Raw genomic sequence first — 22666 nt, 5'->3', positions numbered from 1 at the left:
CCTGGGGATCTATATGCAGTTAATGGTTGTCAGGGGAGGGAAAGACATTCTCTTCAGGGGTATAACCCCTGTAAACAAGTCTATTGAATATGGAAGCAGAAGAGGAACTATGTGGTGCAATGAAAGAGATAAAAGAGACTAATAATATATGAGGAGGGGATAAGAAAGAATAAAGGGAATTGATTATGACCAAAATAAATTTTATGGATGTATGGAAACACAATGAAACCCACCTTAATGTATAATTAATATATCCTAATAAAAATAATTTTCAAAAGTTACTAAAAGAATCCCTAGGCACCTTCTCTTTTATACGTCACCAACAACTCCTCTTCCTTTTTTAATATTTTTATTTAAAAAGTTTCATATATTATAATCTGATCATGCTTTTCCCTCCTCCAACTCCTTATTCACACAATTCCGTGCCCTTTCTATCTTTAAAAAACAAACAAAAACATAAAAACACAAGAAATATACACAAAAGCTCTACAAAAAACATTAAAAATGGAAAACAAAATAGAAAATAAGCAAGCAAAAGATATGCCCAACAAAGAAGTATGAGACAGCCGGGCGGTGGTAGCGCATGCCTTTAATCCCAGCACTCGGGAGGCAGAGGCAGGCAGATCTCTGTGAGTTCGAGGCCAGGCTGGACCGACAGCCTCCAAAACAATACAGAAAAACATTGTCTCGTAAAACCAAAAAAAAAAGTATGAGACAAAAATCTATAAAAATACCATTAAGTGCTGAATCAGTGATGGACACAGATAGCACTCCCCTGACTTTTGGGTCTGGGGGACCACAATCAACAGGAGCTGTTAATACCACCCAGGTCTGAATCAGCAATGAATACAGATGGTGCACCCCACCCCAGACTTTTGGGTCAGTGGTGGAGTACCCACAAGGGCCAGGCAATCAGGTACCTTCAAACCAAGTACTGTCTGAGGTCTCTGGGCCCAGGCACAGAAGAGAGGAAAGGTTACAGCTCCTCGCCATCCCTTATGATTGGGACAGGCAGTATTTAACTAAACACCACCTGTTACCCAACCATGAGCCCTGACACTGGGCAGCTAGATACCACTGTGTTGGAAGTTCACAAGGTAGGGAAGTGAAAGAGACATGGAATGGTTTGTGGAGTGGGGATAGAGGTAGATCTGGAGAGGTGAGGGTGGTAAAGAATGGGTTGTTGTAAATAACCAGCTGGTCACCCAAGTCCAGGGAGACACCTAGGCCTGAGCTATGACCACATGTCATGTCTTGATCCAGGGCCTTCGAGCAGCCCTGTGCTGATGATGTCTGTGGCTCCTGTCATCACTGTGGACTGTGGTGGGGCCATGCTGATATTTGAGGGTGCTGGCAAAGGGGCCATACCAATCTGGATGGCCTGCATGGCCACCGGGGGCCATGGTGACAACCTGGGCTGCTGCTGAGGACCATGTCTAGGCTCATGGTCCTGCTGCAGCCAAGGTCTGTGTTGATGTTCCTGGCCCATGTTGCCACCAGGACCTACATGGATGCCCAGGGTCTGGGCCACAACCTGTTCAGATATTGGTGTCCAAGGGCTGTACTGATGTCAAAGCCAGCCAGATTTGGGTGGCCAGTGCTGTCAACTGTGTTGCAGCCCTGGGTCTCAACCTGTGGTTATGATGATGTATGAGGGTCATGCTGCCACTAGAGACATCCTGATCTGAGTGGCCTACTCTGTCACCTAGGATCATCGTGTCACCTAAGCCAGGGCTGCTGCAGAGGGCTATGTCTGGGTCTAGGGCTCTACAGCAGCCATGGGTCTGAAGTTCATGCCCAGGGCTCCTGTTTTCACCAAGGATAATGCAGAAGATCAGGGTCTGGTCAATCACCTTGGACCATATGTCAGGGTCTGAGAACCGTGCCACACCCAGAGCCATGCTGATCTGGGTGGCCGGTGCTGCCATCTGGAGCCATGGAAATTTTTGGGCACAGGCTGCTGCTTAGGTTTCATTGGGTGAGCTAGAGGTAGTGCTGAAGAGCTCATCTGGTAATGATGATGAAGGAAAGCTAGCAAGCTGACCAACCCAGGTGCTACCCAGGCCCAGAACCAGGGCTACGAGTTGGCCCACTCCAGCATTCACCAAATCTATGAACTGCTGGACCATGTGAGGGGAATGAGCCTACAAATCCAAAACAACAGGATCTCTATGACACAAGATATCCAAGAGGAGCCCAAGTGAAAGCCCATTACCTGTGGTGTAGCATAAACCAGAAGCCTCAGGTCAGACCAATGACTAATAGCAATGAACACTTAACAAGTAAAGATGTATGGAATAAAGGGCAAATTGTATGACTCGCCAGACCACACTACAGCTTCCATGACAAGATTCTTCTTTTTTGTTGTTGGTTTTTTCTTAATTTGATTTTGTTTTGGGGGGAGATACAAGGGCAGAAGGCAAATGCAAGGGGACAGGGAGATAAGTGGAATTGGAATGCATAATGCGAAAAAATACCATTGATTTCGTTTGTGTTGGCCAACAACTCCTAAATATAAGGCCTATCCTAAAGTATATTTAATATACCTAATAAGACTCAACTGGAGAAAAGCAACTTTTCTTTTCCAAGTAAGTATCAATTGCAGACACAATAGGATTGATTCACATATGTACTCACTCACAAGGACTGTAGCAGCATGCACAGACCTTCACAGATCCACCGTTTCCTTTGAGTTATTCACCATGTCTGGTTCTTAAAATCTTTCTGCCACCTCTTTTGCATATATCTCTGAGGAGAGGTATGATGAAAACATCCCATTTAAGACTGTGTTCCAAAGTCTCTCACTCTCTGTACATTGTCCAATTGTGAGTCTCTGTGTTAGTTCCTCTATATTTCAAGAAAAAGTTTCTTTGATGATAGTTGAGCAAAGCAAAATGTCATTAAAAGTGATTTTGTTGCTATCTTCCTTTAGAAGAATAATAGTATTTGGTTTTCCCTATAGGTCTATCTAGTCTTAGGTTCTTGGCCATCTGAACAATATTAAGACTGTTCCATCTCAGGGAGTGGCCTTACCTCACAGCAGAGAGAACTTGGTTACTCCCACATTTATGCCACTATTATACCAGGATATCTTATAGGAAGGTTATTGTTGTTAAGTTGTAGATCTTGTAGTTGGGTTGTTGGTTATCTTTCTCTTCAGGAAGCATGCAATATACCTTCCAGTACCATGAACACTAGTCAGTAGGAGGGAAGTCTTTAGGTAGGCCCCAGCTTGATTTCTCCAAGATCAATGAGATACGTAAATGTTGTCTTCCTTCAGTAATAGGGCCTTAATACACCCATTTGTAGAGAGCAACCAAAAGCCTTGGCAATAGCCTGAGATGGTTGGGGTTTCCATGGAGCCCCTTTGGCCAATGATTCACTAGATGTAACCCATTCCTGGAACTGGAAGTTTCAGATAGTGGCAAAAAATGTCCAGGAGAGGCACTGTCTCCCAATTATTTGTTGACTCGTCTAGATTACTTTCATATGGGTATATTTTTTCTAATAATAAAATATAGTATAATAAGATAAAACAAAAATTAATGCATTGGAATTGGACAAAACAAACACAAGGAAAAGAGCCCAAGAGAAAGCTTTAGCATCAAAGACCCACTTAAGCACTCAGGGATCCCATAAAAACACTAAAATGGAAGCAGAGGAAAGCTTCTTTTCTTAACATCAGTTATATAACCATATAATTTGGCAAAGACAAGACAGAATTTTAAAAGTAAGTAAAACCTTCTCTTGGTTAAAGGGCCTCACAACTAAACCAGCCTAATGAAGAATATTTATCTCATAAATGTCATTCAGTCCCACAGAGCCTAAAGCAAACTAATCAAAATAAGAAATACAGAAATGCCCCCCTATACAATTTGATTCCATAATGAGAGTACTAGAAATAAGTGTCAAAAAGAAAATAATAGACAATTAACAAAGAAGCTCTTTAGGCACTTTTTTTAAATCACTTCAAGTTACATGTGATTATAAAATATAAACATACTACTTTAGCCCAGGAATAAGCAAGAATAGCAACAACAAAAATGGGCATGTTAGGGCTGGAGAGATGGTTCAGCAGTTAAGAGTACTGGCTGCTCTTCCAGAGGTTCAATTTCCAGCAACCACATGGTCTCTCACAACCAGCTGCAATGAGATCTGGTGCCTTCTTCTGGCATGCAGGCATACAAGCAGGCAGAACACTATGTACATAGTAAATAAATAATATAAAATCATTTTTAATGGGTATGATGAAACACAGGGCTTTCTCCTTTAGGGAAGGGGTGAGTGTGACCTATAAATAGGAGAAGGAGTAAAGACACACAACTACTGGCCAGCAGGTGCCAGTCACATGGACCAAAGTCTTAATAGGCATAGAGAAAAGATTCATTTCTCAGTCTCCAACTCACTGAGTTTCATTTGAGTTCAAGGGATGTGGCTACAAGTAATAACATGTGACACCCCTCCTTGCTACTTAAAAACTATCCTTGGTATTGGTCCTTCTATTGCAATCTTCCAAAACATACTAGCGATGGCAGAGACACATGATAGGAAGATTCTAGGTCCCTAAATCACCATTATGAGATAAAACAGTCACAAATAAGCATACACCATGAATAAAAAATAAATCACTTCTCCCACTTTTCCAACATCCATTAATTCACACAAATACACTGTAAGCATGCACTATGGACAAGGCCTGTGATAATTTCTGTCGTATCATATTTAGTTTTTTGGTACCACTGAACACTGAAAAGCACATGAACTGAATAGCTTCAGTTCTCAGAGAAAAAAATATCATCAATAAATGTCTGGAAAAGTGTTCAACAACCTTAGCCATCAAGAATGTAAATTAGGAATTTCTCTCGCTTGCCCTCTCTCAGATCCCCTGGCCTGGGGAACTCAGCCAGGGTGACTCACCCCCTGGTGAACAACCAAGTGACCAGGAGCCTGCAGAGAGAGGTGGTCCACATCCGTCCACACTCAGAACAGAGGGCAGAGGACAGACAGCAGAGGAAAGAGAGTATTGGATTTGCTTGCACCCACCAAAAGGGAACCCTGGCCACCTACCCACCAGGAAAGGAAGAGACTCTTTCTACACCCACTGGGAGAAGTGATGAGGAAGAGGCAACATAAGAACTCACTCAGCAACAGAAAAACAAATATGACACCATCAGAGTCTAGAGATTCTACACCAGTAAGATCTGACCACCCCAATTCAGATGAAGCAGAAGAGAATGACCTTAAAAACACCTCCATGAATATGATAGAGGCCCTCAAAGAGGATGTGAGAATTTCCCTTAAAGAAATGGAAGAAAAAAACAAACCAAAAACTCCAATAAATGCAAGGAAGAGAGGAAAACATGAAGCAAAAATCACAAGAAACAATTCAAACAATGCAAGGATTGAAAGATGACATGTAGACAATAAAAAAAAACACAGTCTGAAGGAATGCTGGAAATAGAAAAAAAATTGGGGAAACGGTCAGGTACTACAGATGCAAGCATAACCAACAGAATACAAGAGATGGAAGAGAGAATCTCAGGTGTTGAAGACATGCTAGTAGAAATAGATTCATCAATCAAAGAAAATCTTAAGTCCAAGAAATCCCTAACACAAAATATCCAGGAAATATGGGACACTGTGAAAAGACCAAGCCTAAGAATAATAGGTATAGAAGGTGAAGAAACCCAACTCAAAGGGACAGAAAATCTATTCAGCAAAATCATAGAAGAAAACTTTCCCAACCTAAAGAAAGACATGACAATGAAGGTACAAGAAGCTTACAGAACACAAAATAGAGTGGACCACAAAAAAAGTCTCCTCACCACATAATAATCAAGACCCCAAGCATACAGAATAAAGAATACTTAGAGCAGCTAAGGAAAAAAGTCAAATAACATATAAAGGCAAACCTATAGGAATTACAGCTGACTTCTCCATGGAAACTCTGAAAGCCAGAAGGTCCTGGATAGATACTCTAAGAGACCACAGATGCCAGCCCAGACTACTATACCCAGCAAAGCTTTCAATCAATATAGATGGAGAAAACAAGATATTCCATGACAAAATCAGATTGAAACAATACTTACCCACGAACCCAGCCCTACAGAAACTTCTGGAAGGAAAACTCCAGTCCAAGGAAGTTAACTACAACCAGAGAAACATAGGCAATAGATAGCCCCACTTTACCAACAGCCAAAAGAGAAAAGGGGTGGAAGTCCACACATAATTCCACCAACAACAACCATTCCAAAACAAACAAGAACAAGCAATTAAATGTCATTAATATCCCTCAATATTAACTTAACTCGCCCATAAAAAAGCACAGGCTAACAGAACGGATTTGAAGACAGAACCCATCCTTCTGCTGCATATAACAAACACACCTTACCATCAAAGACAGATGTTACTTCAGAGATAAGGGTTGGGAAAAGATTTTCCAATCAAATGGTCCCAAGAAACAAGCAGGGGTAGCAATCCTAATATCTAACAAACTAGACTTTAAACTGAAATCAATCAAAAGAGATGAAGGAGGTCATTTCATATTCATCACAGGAAAAAATCCGCCAAGATGAAGTCTCGATTCTGAACATCTATGCCCCAAATACAAAGGCATCCACATTTGTAAAAGAAACATTACTAAAACTCAAACCACACATAAAACCTCACACACTATAGTGGGAGACTTCAACACCCCACTCTCACCACTAGACAGGACTACCAGACAGAAACTTAACAAGGAAACAAAGGAACTAATAGAAGTTATGACCCAATTGGGCTTGACAGACATCTATAGAACATTCCATTCAAACACAAAAGAATATACCTTCTTCTCAGTGCCACATGGAACCTTCTCAAAAACTGACCACAGGAAAAAGAGAAGGGGATAAGAGGAGGGTAGAAGAAGACATGAGGGAGCAGGAAGGTTGAGTCGGGGTAAGAATAGAGGAGACCAGGATGAGAGATATCATAATAGTTGGAGTCATTATAGCTTTGAGGAGAGAGTTGACACTAATGAGATTTCAAGAGATCTATAAAGATAATACCAACTGGGAAACTAAGTAATAATGGAGAGACTACATTAATAGCTCCTACCTGATGATAAGGTTGATGACTACCTTATATGCCATCCTAGAACCTTCATCCAGTGACTGATGGAAACAGAGGCAGATACTTACAGCTAAACACTGAAATGACCCCCTGGAACCCAGTGACAGAGATGGAGGAGTGATGAGCAAAGGGGTCAAGACCATGCTGGTGAAACCCACAAACACAGCTGACTGGACAAGGGGGAGCTCTTGAACCCCAGACTGATGGCTAAGAGGCCAACAGGGGACTGATCCAGACTCCATGTGAGGAGGCCTCAGAAATCTCTGGGGCCTTAGGTAGTAGATTAGTGTTAACCATAACATACAAATGAACTTTGGGAGCCCATTCCACATGGAAGGATGCTCTCTCAGCCTGGACACAGGGGAAAGGGCCTACGTCCTGCCCTGGATGAAATGACAGACTCTGGAGATCCCCCCAAGGAGGGCCTCACCCTCCCTGGGGAATGATTGGGCTGGTGGGGGGGGCTGGTGGAGGGACAAGGGAGGAAGGGTGGGAGAGGGAGCTGGGATTGACATTTGAAGCATGCATGCTTCTAATTTAAATAAAAACATTTTAAAAAAGAATGTAAATTATCCAAGCCTGGTGCTGAGTATCCCAGCACTTGAGAGGCAGAGGCAGGCAAATCTCTTTTAGTTTGAGGGCAGCCTGGTCTACAGTGAGTTCCAGGACAACCAGGGCTATGTAGAAAAAAAAAAAAACTCTGTCTCAAAAACAGGAAGGGAGGGAGGAAGGGAAGGAGGAAGGAAGGAAGGAAGGAAGGAAGGAAGGAAGGAAGGAAGGAAGGAAGGAAGGAAGGAAGGAAGGAAGGTAAATGCTTTATGGTTCTCTCTCACCTAGTCAGAATGGCTGCCAAGAAGAAAATAATAACTAATGCTGGTGAGGATATGGGGAAGGGAAACCCTTACAAAACACAAGTGGCAGGGGAGGAGGGGAGGGAGCTGGGAATGATATGTGAAACAAGCTTGTTTCTAACTTAAATTAGATAGATAGATAGATAGATAGATAGATAGATAGATAGATAGATAGATAGCTAGCAGTGGAATTATGAACCTGTATGATCACTGTGCCCTCAGAATGGAGGGCCCTCAAAATATTAAAGATGAACTACCATATGACCCAACCATACATATCTAGCTATATAACTAAAGGACTCTGTATCAGCATTCAACATAAGACATCTATCTGCATGTAAATATTTACTAATATTCTACTCACAACAACCAAGAAATGTAGCCAACCTAATACCAAAAAATGAATAAAGAAAAATGTGATAAATATACACAATGGAATTTTATGCAGCCATGAATAAAGTAACATCATGACATTAAATGAAATAAATCAGATCCAGAAAGACAAATACAACATTTTTAATGTACAATTTAAACATGAAATCCTATATGCGCCTATGTAGACAGCATGCATGTGTACATGCCATGAAACTAGAAAGGGAATCTTGAGAGGAGAGGAAGAGCTCTTAAATGAGCTAGACAATAATATGATAGGTGCCTTGAAGAAATCAATTATTCATATTCTAACAGAAAAAAGTATTTAAAAATACATTCCGAGTTGATTGTAGTGGCACAAACCTTTAATCCAAGCACTTGGAAGGCTTGGATCTCTGAGTTTGAGGCCAGACTGGTCTATACACTAAAAATCAGTTTATCTCAAAACACAAAGCAAACAATAACTCCCCCCCCCAAAAAAACCCTGAAGTATCTTATTCAAAGAATACCCACACAAGCAAGCACGAGTATACATGTACAACACACCTGATAGCAGTTCATGTACTAAAGGGCATTCCTAATATGAAAGTTTTTTATAGTTAATTAAAAGTACTGAATTCATAAAAGTTTGTTCTTGAATTCATAAAAGATTTCTTCAATATTCCTCTGCTGAATAAAAATATGCCAGCTAACAGTTTACTAGTTTACAAAGGCTGGGTATCATAGTTAACATATCCACTCCAAGGTTATCTGATTTCTACTACAGGGTCTGCCCATTGACAAGTTGCTTGCATTTGAGCAAGTCTCTTTCCTTCCCTGGGTATTCATTCCTTCAGTAACTAAAGAATGAGAACTGATGAGCAAATGAGTTAAGACTGGGCTGGTTTAACCCACAGAAACAGTCGACCTGAACAAGGGGGAGCTCTTTGACCCCAGACTGATGACTATGTGGAAAGCATGGGACTGACCCAGACCCCCTGAATGTGGGTATCAGTGAGGAGGCCTATGGGGCCTTGGGTAGTATTTATCCCTGGCATACAAATAGACTTTGAGTGCCCATCCCACAATGAAGGATGCTTTCTCAGCCTGGACTCTTGAGGGAGGGCCTAGGCCCTGCTCTGGATGAAATGACAGACTATGGATACTCCCCATGGAGAGCCTCACCTTCCCTGGGGATCAGAGTGGGGGACTGGGAGACCTGGTGGGGAGTGCAGGGGAGGAGGGGAGGGAGAGGGAGCTGGGATTGACATGTGAAACAAGCTTGTTTCTAACGTAAACAAAAAAAAACCAATATATGTACATAAAAAATGTAAATCATAATGCAAAAAAAAAAAGAATGAGAACAACTAACCTTAAATTAAATGAAGTGATAATATTTAAAGCAGAACTCTCTTTCAGCTTCTAACAGAGGGAGACTTAGAAAAAGACACCTTTAAAAAGCCAGATTCCAACAGGGTGTAGTAACATGTGCCTTTAAGTCCAGCACTAAGGACTGGTGGCACAGGCTTACAGCTGCAGCACTCAAGAGCCTGGGACAGGAACTGGAGCCTACACTTGCACTTTTTAAAGCATAACACCAATAAAATTTAAAAGGAGATTTTAAAGAGCATGCCTTATGAAAAAATAATTACCAAATCTCTTCTATAGTATCAAACAGATATTTGAAACAAGGCTATTAATGTTAGTTGAACCCTACAATAGTACTTCCAAGTGTAATCTAGTGAGCCTTGTTCCCCTCAATATAATACAAATCTACTTGAGAACACTTGTTTACAAAACCATAAAACACATTCCATAAATAATTAAAATCTATTTATTATTGCAGCCTCAATCATCAAGTATGCTGAAGCATCTTTATAACATCAATGTGACTTAAATTTCAAGAGGAATTGTTACTGCAAATCATTATTGTTCATTCAGACACAATGACAAAAGGCATTTCTCCTGGTATTAAGGACTTGGAGATGAAGATATTTAAAGAAAAGAAATATTCATAACACATTTCCTGAATTTATGAGCTGTCAATATTTCCCTTTCTGCAATCGTAACCCACAATCCCCAACAGACCTTTCTGTCACTAACACCCATCAATATTGAAATATTTACACATGGCATGACACCTTCCAGTTTGTTTGTCTCCAGTAGTTACAGTTCTTAAAGTAAGGTCTCTGATCAATGAAATGATTCTATTAATATTATTTAAAGAAAATGAGGTAAATAATCAACCAAAGGCACATGTAACAGAATTTATATTGTTAACTAAAAGGAAATCTTTAAAAGACTCTGGACTTTGCTATACAAAGTCAAAGGAAATGTTTGTTTTGTAAACTGAATTCTCTCCAGACTTTAACATAAACCATCACAATCAGTCACTGTTTGCTCAACAGCCAAAGAGTTAACAACACAGCTCATCACTCTGTTAAGATAATAACATTTTCATTTATGAAGGAACTTTCCTAAAATGAGAAGAGGAAATTAAGACATTTGGCAAGAAGAAATCCGTCTATAAGCAAATACTTGCAAAGTCAAGGGCAAATCTGTCACAAACCAAGGACCTACTTGCTTCATGGCAGTCTCTCCAATTTTGTCTGAATGCTTGCGAATGCTCTCCAGAAAATCTTTGAGATCAGACATAGAAACATCCTTTATCTCCTCCCGAAGCTTGGGGATGTTGTCCACCATCACCTTACAGAATCGATAGTGGCTCACTTGAGGCAGATAGGTGTGTTCCAGATGCTCCAGAGTCTTGAGCGCAGGATAGTGCCTACAAAAGAAACCAACCACCTTAGCTGATATTAGTGTTACTTAGCAGGACAAATATATTATTCAGAAAAAAATCTGAACCTCAGTTAGCTTTCATTGTACATTAAGACAAATCCAATGTAGTGTTTTAATGAAAACTTCTTACCTATTAAAAATTAATATATGCTTTAAAGACTAGTAACATCCAAAAATCTGTCCAAAGAATTTGTAAATATGAATACCAATAAAATTAATCATATATAATTTTTAATTATCTCAATGTCAAAATACTCTATAAAATGAAATACCCCAAGCTAGACTTCTAATGAAATCAGAGAGAAGAGATTAAGAAATCATGCACATGTGTGTGTTGTGTGCATGCACAAATGTGTATGACAAAGTGTGCAAATCAATCCAAAACAATCATTTCAGGATTTTAGGGAAATTAATGGAACTGCTCCACAGAAGTGTTACTACTGTCCTTGCCTGAGACACTTCTGTTACTTCACACCTGCAGCTCCCCTGGGCCTGGTGATTAGACATTTGGAACAAAGATTGGAAAGTATATAAAGTGATAAAGGAAATAAATATATGCTAAAATGAAAAAAATCAAGATTTTTATATTTCTTAATTTCTTTGAGAATATTTTAAAGTAATAATTTAACAACACACAATTGGATTCATAAAATATATCATAAACATCAACAGAATACAAGAAGAGGAAAGAAGAAAATGAGCTCCTTAAAGCTAACAGTTTATATATATCAGATTTGTATAGGTAAAGACTTTAAAGCAAACAGTAATAAACTGAGATGTATATTATAATCTATAGAGCAAACTCCATGAAAGCAAATCAAAAATATTTTTAAAGGGGATGGAAAGATGGAGCAGTGGTCAAAAGCATTAGATGCTCTTGCAGAGGACCAGGATTCAGTTGCCAGCAATCATAAGGTAACACAACCATCCACAACTACAGTTCCAAGGAATCTTACACCCTCTTCTGGCCACTTCAGTCACATGGTGTATGTATATACATGCAGGCAAAATGTTCAAACATATAAACTAAATAAATGTAAAATGAATTAATATTTTCAAAATCAACAGAATAAAATTGTACATTCTAACATATTTAAAGCCAAGGAAGGCAGAAAGGAGGAACAGGAACAAAGAAGACTGGAAATACTCTGAAACAGAAAAGTCCAACCCTATCAATAACTACATAAAATATGAAAGGACTATAAACTCCAACTAAAAAGCAAACACCCAAAGTAGAATTTTAAAAAGTACAATCATATTCTGTCTACAAGAAACATACTCTAAAGACACAAATAGGCTGAAGAGAAACTGTACAGAGAAACCTCAAATACACTGAAATCAGTATTTTAAAGTTTCTTTGTATTGATTTTTTAGTGTATAAAATAGGTTTCATAACAAGTTTTCATACTTTTTCATTGCATCTTGCTCAAATTTAGTTCCCCAGTACCTTCCTCCCTCCTTCCTCCTCCCCTTTACTAATCATCATCCTCCCCTCAAACAATCTCCTTTGGCTTTCATGGCATTTGTATAGGAAAGGAGGCTGTGTATAGTTAAATCTAGATTCTGCGCATAAGAGAAAACATGGTTTGCTTTCTTTCTATTCCTTCATTACCTTTTTGTTTCTCCCTCCTCACTGTTTATATCCCTTCCTCCTCCCTCAGTCACCTCCTACTACTATGTCATATGTATTTATTATATAATGCTAATAAAATTATTATGCAAAGTATGTCTGTTTAATATAGACTCATTCTTACATGGACATAAGAAGGAAAATACTAAGATTCATAAATCAACTAAAAACAACTATTTTTTGGGAGACAGGGGCAGGAAGGTCAAGGGTTCAAAGAAAGCCTAGGCTATACAACAATCAGTCTCCAAAAAGTTATACACGTAGAAACTGGCATGGGGGCACTTAGCTATAATTATAGCACTCAAAAGACAGACGTAGAAAATTGGCACAAGTTTGGGGCCAGCCTGGACTACATAATGAAATACTGCAGGCAGACAGGTCGGGGGGGGGGGCAATGGGGATGAAAGAGGAGGGGAGAAGAGAGGAGAGTTATGGCACATGCCCTTAATACCAGAAGGCAGAGGCAGGACCATCTCTGTGAAATCACGGGCAGACTGATTTACATAGAGTTCCAAGCCATTCATTGATTACATAGTGAGACTGTGTTTCAAAAAGAAAAAAATGTTTTTACTAATATCCTGTATATACATTAATTTTTTTACACGTTTCTTATTGCCTCTTTATTCTTTTTAAGTCAAAATATAGTTGTAAGTTTCATTTTATGGCATTTTCCTACAATGCCATTAACTTCACTCTTATCCAACTCCTTTCCATGTTGTTCCTGTCTCTCCTCCAAACTTCAACTATTCAACTTCCTACTCTCATATCATGTGTCACACTGCTCTCCTTTCTCTCCTTCACTCACCTCTACATTTTGTATCTTCTCATCCCATCTCAGGGTATTCTTTCTACTTTCATGACTTCAAAAGAAACTTTAGTGGATAAAAATATATATGCCTCTTGAATTACAGACCAATTTACATTAGAAAATAAAACAAAGTAGCCTGGGTATTAAATAAGAAATAAGTGACACACACATAATATTTAAGTCTGGAGTACATATATAACAGAAAATATGTGGCATTTTTCTGTCTGGCTTTATTCACATGAAATACTGCAGGCAGGCAGGCAAGTAGGAAAGCAGGGAGGGAGGCAGGGAGGGAGGGAGGGAAGGGGAGCAGGGAGAGAGGGAGAGGAGAGAGAGGGAGGGAGGAAGGAAGAAAAAGAAAAAAACAGGACATTGGACTTTTCAGGCTTTTGCCTAAATCAAGGACAGCACTGGTTCTCTTTAGTTCTCTACCTCAGAACAATGTACTAATAGGTTTTTGAAGCAAAGATATGAGCTCAGAGCCTTTCCATAAATGTTTCCTGGATGGTACTAATTTAAAAACAAACAGACCTTACAAATACAATCACAACATTTGTAAAGTATACATGCAAGCCAGACATGGTGGCCCTCACCTGTAATCACAGCACTTGAGAGGCTGAAGCAGGAGCCTCACCATGAGTTTCAAGGCCTGGATTACACAGTAAGTTACAGGTCAAATCCTGTACCCCCAAGCCAAAAAAAAAAAAAAAGTACAAATATGTAGACATGCACTATTTATTAATAAATAGGTATAGACATATGTCAGCAAATATATAAGTCATAGACATAAAAGTTGAAAGAACTAGGAACAAACATACAAAGGAGAGAATCATAGTGCTTTTTCTTTAGACAGCAAAATATTGACAATATTTTTCTTCTGATGAAACAGACACAGTGACCCAGTTTGGACATAGTCTCTTCGCAGCAGATACTTCAGCTCTTCTTGCCTCAACACACTCAGCACCACAAACGCAAAGACCAGAAACTAGTTTATTCCCTTTTATGTCTTCTCTTGTATGTTTCAAAAATCAAACTCATAAACACATAAATACATAAACAAAAAAATTGTTTTGAAAAAATCTTTAAAAATATAAAAATAAATTGAGGCCTGGTGTGGTAACACCCACCTATCAGAAGACAGAGGTAAGAAGATCACAGTGAAAGCCAATTGCTCTAATTCATCTGCCTAAAGGGCAATGATTCTCAACTTTCCTAATGTTGAAACCCTTTAATACAGTCCCTCATATTGTGGTGATTCCCAACCATAAAATTATTTTCATTGTCACTTCATAACTCTAATTTTGCTACTGTTATGAATTGTAAATATCTGTGATTTCCAATGATCTTAGGTGATCCTTGTGAAAAGGTCATTTGAGACCCCTGGGAGTCACGACCCCCAACTTGAGAACACTGCTATAGGAGATTGCTTAATAGAAATAAAGTGGTTGAATATTATCATTAAAGGAGGCTGCTTCAGGTTGTTTTTAGGTTCCTGAATGTAAATCAAAATTAACCAACCTATAAATTTTTTTCTTCTCATTCATAACAATAAAATATGAAATATAAGATTTCACCACAGAAAAAACAGTAGTTCCTTTCATAAAAGGAGAACATTATTAATAAAGATATATGCTACAGACTCTTTAGGAAACATAAAACCTGACAGTATATTCAATATTTACAGCTCAAAGAGAAATAACCAATCATCTAGTCATGAATGCTTAACAAGAAATAGACAAGACATACCACTTTATAAACAAGTAGATCCTGACTAATACCTAAAACAACTGTTTTCAGTCATTGAACAGCAGGCAGCTGCTAACAGAACTCCAAAAGAAGAGAACAAACAAGGTGGGCTATCTACCTGAAGGTGGTCTCTCCATCATGGACACACTCAGGAAAAACACTCACAGAGCCTGAAGATTTGCTGACGTAAGGCATCAAATAGTAAGCCAAAAAGATTGTACGGAAGGGAGGGGGCAAGGGAGGAGAAACCTGCAGAGGGCTTCCCAAGAGTCTTTGTTGAGTAGTAGACCAAGGTATGTGAAGTGGGGAAAAGGGAAGAGAAGGAATGGAGGACAGAAGTGGGAGGGGGGACAAAAGGACAGACTAACAGGGAGGTATAAGATAAACAATTCAGGGAGGTCAAAAATGCAAAGAAATGCCCTAACCCCAAACATTCAAATGGCAAAGCTCATAGGTACCACTGCTCCATCCAGACCAGATTAAATATTCTGTAAAACTGACTGCACTTGGCCTAGCAGACCCTTTGATTTTAGTGTTGGAGAGTGTCTCACTATGCATCTCAGCAGGCCTGGAACTCACTACAAAGACAAGACTAGCCTCAAACTCACAGAGATCCACCTGCCTATCAGCTTCCTGAGTGCTGGAATTAAAGACATGGGCTATCATAGATAGACGTAGCAGGGCTTTAATATGGGGTCTGAAGAGATCAGGCCTGCAAATCACTACTTCCCAAAATAAAGTCCAACACCAAAAGAAAAAAAAGCCAAACTCCAGACACTCATCAACATAGTATTATAATGTCCATTATCCACTCAAAAATTATTTTGACCTATAACCAGAAAAACAAATTTAGTTCAAAAGTAGACTCAAGAAGTAGCAATATAGCAAATACATGAAAACAGCAATTAGATCCATGTGTATGTACTTAAAAGAGAAATATAAAGTCATGAGAAGGAAACATCAAAAACCAGTGGAGAGCTATGGCCCGCAGCTCAGGGACTACAGTGCTTTTCTAGCCTGCACAAAGTTGCCTGAATTACATCCCCAGCAACATAACTCAAGCAGAGTGATAAACAGCACTCAAGACGAAAAGGCATGAGGTTCTGACGAAGTTCAAGGGCATCCTCAGTTACACAAAAGTTCAAGGCCAGCTTGGAATAGTGAAAGCCTATCTTTAAAAAACAATGTTTTGTTTTTAATTTTTTAATTTCTTATTGTATTTCGATGTGGTGGAAGTGCATGTGTGGAGGTCAGGGGACAATTTTGAGGTATCAGCTCTCTCCTTCCCCCTTTACATGAATTCTGGGTATGGAATTCAGGTCATCAAATGTGCAACAAACATTCTACCCACTGAGTCCTCCAAAGGTAGGTTCTTTTTTTTTTTGTTTTGTTTTCAATCAGGATATAAACAAGGTAACGTTTTCCACTGGGATGTCTATAACTATTTAAATGGAAATGCCTGACATATTTACTCACTACCTGTTGTATACATTAAACTGTCTCGCTGTACCCCATATTTAGCATGTAATTATTATTTATCAATTAAAATTTTTAAATTATACCTCTGCTTACTCTCCATTCCTAGGTGTTATTGTTGCCATTGCTCTTATTTCAGAATATGGCATAGTGCTATAATACACTTGCATTTTTGCCATAAGATATGGTGATATTTTGTTTATGATCTAATAAATAAAATCTCACCTAAAGATCAGAGTGCAAAGCTAGCCACACTAGTTAGCCATAGAGGCCAGCAGTGTTGGTGGTCCACACCTTTAATTCCATTTAAATAAGCGTTACTATTACAATAGCCTTTGGTTATGTGTGATTTGCCATAATTTTTTGAAGATTCACTGTAAGTTAAAGAGGATTATTGTAAACTTACAAGCAATCACTTTAAAGAAATAAAGAGGTATAGATTATAAAGCATTAGTGAAGATACAATAGAATCCTAAAATCTAGTTAATTGATTGAGTAGAAAGCAGATCCACAGAGAAAGAACAAATAATAGTAAGGACAAATGGATAATAAATTAGAATGAAAGTCAAATAGCAAGATCAAGCCACACATGGTAACACACAATGACAATCTTTTATCTCCAAAAGAGAAAAAAAATTAATAGGCTTATAATCCTCAAATCTGATGAGGTTACAGAAATTAAAGACTGAAGACAGCTAAGTTGCAAGCAGAGCACCAGAGAGATAGAGCAGTGGTTCAGAGCACTTGTTGCTCTCACAAAGGACCCACATTCATACTCCAACATCCACATCACATAACACACAAATGCCTGTAACTCCAGGTCCAGGGGATTCAATGCCTTTTTTCTGGTCTCTGTGGACACCCACATGTACATAGCAAGCACACAGACATATACACACATACATATAAATGAATAAGAAAACAAATCTCTCTTTTAAGTATTATAAATTAAAGAAATTTTAGATAATAAAAACTGCTCAATAAAAAAAATCTTACCTTTTGGTTTTCATCTGGTCCCTCAGTTTGCTGTACATCTCTAGGACTTGAAAGAGAAAACAGGTCACACAAGCATCATTTAAACAAAATAAACAACTAACTCAGCTAAGGAATTGCATCAAGAATCCTACTCCAATCCCAGTTCCTCACCTGGAAGACACAGCATTAACTTATCAACAGTGGCAGAAATATTTCTCTGTTGTAGTCGACACTGCTTCAGCTCTTCCATTGCTATTACCAGCTTGGCAAAAGGGGAAAAAAATAGAATTATGCCAAGAACTGTAAATAAAAAGTTTTCAGTTACATTTTCCTACTCTGCATCCAATTCATCCAAGAATCCCTGTTTCCTAGTAAGACCTACAATGCAAGCTAAGGAGCTTCCTTCTTCGATCAGTGAACTACTCCTACATGGCGTCCTACTTTCTCCCACCCTGCACACACATCTAAAAAGGGCTATGTACAATGAACCCTTAAGCACAAAGGCTATCCAGGAAAAAACAAACATTTGCCTATTTTCTCCAAACCCTACAAAGAGTCCATGATTCACATTTTCTTGTGAGTGCTGGACTCCTGGAGGAAGGTAGTCCTTCTAATCCTCAACTAAGTTCCAACTTTAACAAACAAGTTCCATATTTAGAAGACACAACTTTTATACAAGATCTAGTTTACTGGAGATTAATTTACCCACTTCTCATAGTCATCTCACAATGTAATAAACTATTTCTGTAAAATATAAACTGTGAAATTAAAAAATCTGCATATCTATTTATAGGATTCATCCCACATAATACCCCAAAAATTATATTTCTTAGATGCATGAAAAGAATAAAGAGAAGAAAGGTGAATGACACAGAAGAGGAATGTACTTCAAGTCAGAAAAGGGTGACTTTGAGCTCAGCTTTGTTGATCAGTATATAAATTTCAGATGATCAGTTCTCGTTTCTCCATCAATAAAATAGTGGAAATAACAGTCTTGGCTTTGGAACAAATAAATAAATGGATGTAAAAGTATAAATTGTAAAAGTTTAAATAATGTTTGTCAATTAACAGAATTAATGGTTCTTTTTTAAAAGACATTCTGTTGAGCATTCACTTTACTACAGTTGCTGTTTAAAAAGATGGAAGAGGTGCAATAATGAATAAAATAAGTAAAATCTCCCTAACCATATGGAGTTAATTTTAATGAAGGGAGACAAACAAAAACAACTACATAAGTAAAAAAAAATGTATACCAAAAGTATGATAACACAATAGAGAAAAAAATGAGGAAAAGCAAAAGAATTCAGGAAATGAAGGTGAAACTGCAATTTCCAATAAGGTTCTCAGGAACAATCTTAGTAGGTAATATATAAGCTAGGTGGGGTGTATGCCTGTAATCCCAAGACTCTGGAGACTGAGACAGGAGAATCGTTTTAAGTTCAAGACTAGCCTAGACTACAGAGGGAGCTCTAAGCTAGCCTAAGCAACATAGTAATACCTTGTATGGAAAAATACAGATATTTGGTATATTATCAGACATGAATTAAATAAATTGATTATAACAAAAAGAAGTAAGGAGGGAGAGAGGAAGGAAGGAAGAAAGGAGGGAGGGAGGGAGGGAGGGAGGAAGGGAAGGAAGGAAGGAAGGAAGGAAGGAAGGAAGGAAGGAAGGAAGGAAGGAAGGAAGGAAGGAAAGTAATATAAGCCAGGTATGGTGGCATATGCCAGCAATCACAACATTGGAAAAATGAAGGCAGAAGGATCAGTTCAAAGAAGGCTTAAGTTACATGAGAACCTCACAGAAAGAGAGAGAGAGAGAACAAAAAGAGAAGAGGTCTGAGGCAGGTGAAGATGGAGGAGAAACATTCCAGCAAATATGGACAAGAGAGGCTGCATTTTATTTAATTGCACCCTGTGGTTTCTGCATGTATTCAGGTGTCTATTTTATTCAGGTAAACATTACAAGAAGTAACAATTCCAACACATTGCTTATATTCTTATAAGCCACAAAGTGAAAAACAGTAATCTAAGAGAGCAGCACAAAACAGAAAAAAACTTTGTCAAAAGGAAACTGGCCTTACTTCCTTGCCCTCATGCTGCAGTTTTCTATTAGTATCCGTCACTTGGTTCTGTGGAGAGAAGACAGTTTAAAATCATAAAAAACAAACACTTGGACAATAGTTGAATAAAGATCAAAATTTAGTATGAGAAGACTGGGGTATCTCTAGATAACTTCTATATTCTAGCACGTAGGGATACAGCTGCAATCTCTGCAAGTTAAACTCTTAATCAACTTTTCTACTAGGCATCCTCATGACCTTTTGCAAAAGGAAAAAGAAAGCTGGTCAAAAGACATGTTTGGTTTAGATAGAATATTCCAAAGTAAGATACTACGGTGTCCCAATATCATATTGTAACTTTGGAGAGAAAGAGGGGGAAAAAAGGAAGAAAGAAAAAAATGGAAAATAATCCAAGGAGCTTTACCATCTGTACAATGTTTAGGAAAAAAATGTTAACACAGACATTTCTTAATTCACAATATATTCCTGAAAAGGCTAGGTATAATTTCAACTTTGTGAAGCAAGTCAAGTTTATACTAATTATTATCTTAATTCTACAAAATAAATTATTTAATAGTTTACAGTCATTAATAATGGCTTCTAATACTTCCATATTCCCATTAATCTCATCATCAGACAAAAATATGTGACTAAGCCTTAAATGAGCTATGATTTATAACTTAAAGGAACAAGCACACACCTTTCAATTATCTGCTTTTGATGTTTCCACTAATATAAAAATATATTTTAGAATAGTAATTTCTGTATCATCTCAGACATTATCAAAACATGGACAATATTAACTTCTAAACTTCTTAAATAGAGACTATCTAGGCTTTCACTAGTGATTTCTGCTCCTTATCCTTTTACTGCATTCTTTAACCCAGTATTCTTTTTTTTCCTCAATATGTTTTTATTTAAATTAGAAACGTGATGCTTCCCATATTAATCCCAGCTCCCTCTCCCATCCCTCCTCCTTTGTCCCTCCAACAGCCCCTCTCCAGCCCCCTACCCAATCCCCATATCATTCCCCAGGGAGGGTGAGGCCCTCCTTGGGGGGATCTCCAGAGTCTGTCATTTCATCCAGGGCAGGACGTAGGCCCTTCCCCATGTGTCCAGGCTGAGAGAGCATCCCTCTATGTGGAATGGGCTCCCAAAGTTCATTCATAGGCCATGGTAAACACTGATCAACTACCCAAGGTCCAAGAGATTTCTGAGGCCTCCTCACTGACACTACATTCATGGAGTCTGGATCAGTCCCCTGCTGGCCTCTCAGGCATCAAACTGCTTAACCCAGTATTCTTATCATGTCCCTTAGAGCATCAAGAAATATTAGCTGGAGTTATTAACACATGGGCACACATGCATTGCACACATACACACAAGGAGGGGAAAATAACAAAACTATAAATGTTCAGGAAAGGGACATAATATGGAATGTTTTCCAACCTTATTTGATTCAACATCATCTCCAGAAACTAATTATTCAAAAAGCACATTTCTCTTATTTTTACCTTAAATTATACACCATACCTGGATAATAGAGTCCACAGCATATTTGAGTATATACCCCTACTTTCAAAGTCAAAATAAAATCTGACCTCTCCAGAAAAAGATTTTATAAAATCTGAGAAAAATGGGCAATAAATATTCACATTACCTCTTTATTATTTTCCCAAGAGCACCATATGTGAAAAACACCATTAACCAAAAGACTGTGAGCTCAGTGAGAGGCAAGATAGAATGTAGCTGCCAAATGCAAATCTAGGGCATTAACTGAAGCATTACCTCAAACAGGGGCTAGCAATCTGTTTCCACTATAGTAAAATGGCAAATATTTTCAGTTTTTCAGGTCACAAAGTATCTGCAGCAACTAATCAACATGGACAGAAATGCAGCCATTAATAAAATGGTATGTGCTGGTGTGTCTAGGTTCCAATAAAACTTTATTCACAACAACAGGAGGCAAGCTGGATTTAGCCTACAAGCAAGAGTTGCCGTGCCCACTCTAAAAAAGAAGCAGATCAAATGATGAGAATGACATTCAGATGTCACGTGTCATGAAGCATGACTAAATGTAAACAAGTTTTAGGAGCCAAGTATATATTACATGAAAAACAAATGAAGTTATTTGATTCCATAGATAAAAGGCACTACAAACTATACCTGGACCCTGTACACTACACCCCACACTTTAACAATGGCTGCCTCAAATATCTTGAAGATCTAGAAGAACAGTTGCTCCTAATAAATGCCTATAACCAGAAAATAGGATTCAGCTCAAAGTTAGAGAAGGCTTTCAAGCATGTAAATAAAAGTGGTATGGTTACAGTGAATGACAGCACTATCACCTTCAAAAGTACTTATTAAATAATAAATTGGATGTTTTTATCTTATTCTAGAGGTCTCCCAAAATTAAAACCCCCAGTACAACTACATTTATCAATATTGTTCATACTATAATAGTCTTGTTCACTGCATCAATTATCAATGTTTCTAACCTCAAACTGACAGACACACATTTCACATTAAGACTTAGGAATACAGACACATACATAGAGTCATGGAGATATAGACATATACACAGAAAGAAACACACACAGAGAGGCACATAGAGACACATACATAGACACATGAATGCAGAGACACAGAAACAGAAATAAAGTCATATACACAGAGACACTCATAATTTTCAAGAAACAAGGTTTATCTTTACTACACTTTTATTTCCTATTCAATTCTATTCTGCTTAGTTTCAAGTTTTGTTAGAAATGCTGATCCATCTACACTAAACTGGTTTCATGCAAACCATCGTCAAAAACATATCTATAGAAGCCTAATCTATGTTACTGGTAAGAAA

General features: G+C 38.3%; 1 protein-coding gene across 4 annotated transcripts in view; it reads right to left on the bottom strand.

Annotated features, from left to right (window-relative positions):
- Exoc6b (exocyst complex component 6B) overlaps positions 1-22666 on the bottom strand; it is a 437176-nt gene that overhangs the window by 352157 nt on the left and 62353 nt on the right. For all 4 annotated transcript variants that reach the window (XM_040738232.1, XM_040738230.1, XM_040738231.1 and 1 more), the window contains 4 exons: positions 19828-19875; positions 17918-18008; positions 17768-17813; positions 10893-11097 (listed from right to left, as the gene is read on the bottom strand). In XM_040738232.1, the coding sequence (XP_040594166.1) occupies positions 10893-11097; positions 17768-17813; positions 17918-18008; positions 19828-19875 (390 nt within the window). The remainder of the gene's footprint in view (positions 1-10892; positions 11098-17767; positions 17814-17917; positions 18009-19827; positions 19876-22666) is intronic.

The sequence above is a fragment of the Mesocricetus auratus genome, unplaced genomic scaffold (genome assembly GCF_017639785.1).
Source record: "Mesocricetus auratus isolate SY011 unplaced genomic scaffold, BCM_Maur_2.0 Super-Scaffold_100676, whole genome shotgun sequence".
NCBI lineage: Eukaryota > Metazoa > Chordata > Mammalia > Rodentia > Cricetidae > Mesocricetus > Mesocricetus auratus.
The sequence above is the reverse complement of the archived record's forward strand: the minus strand, read 5'-3'. Positions and strand labels throughout refer to the sequence as shown.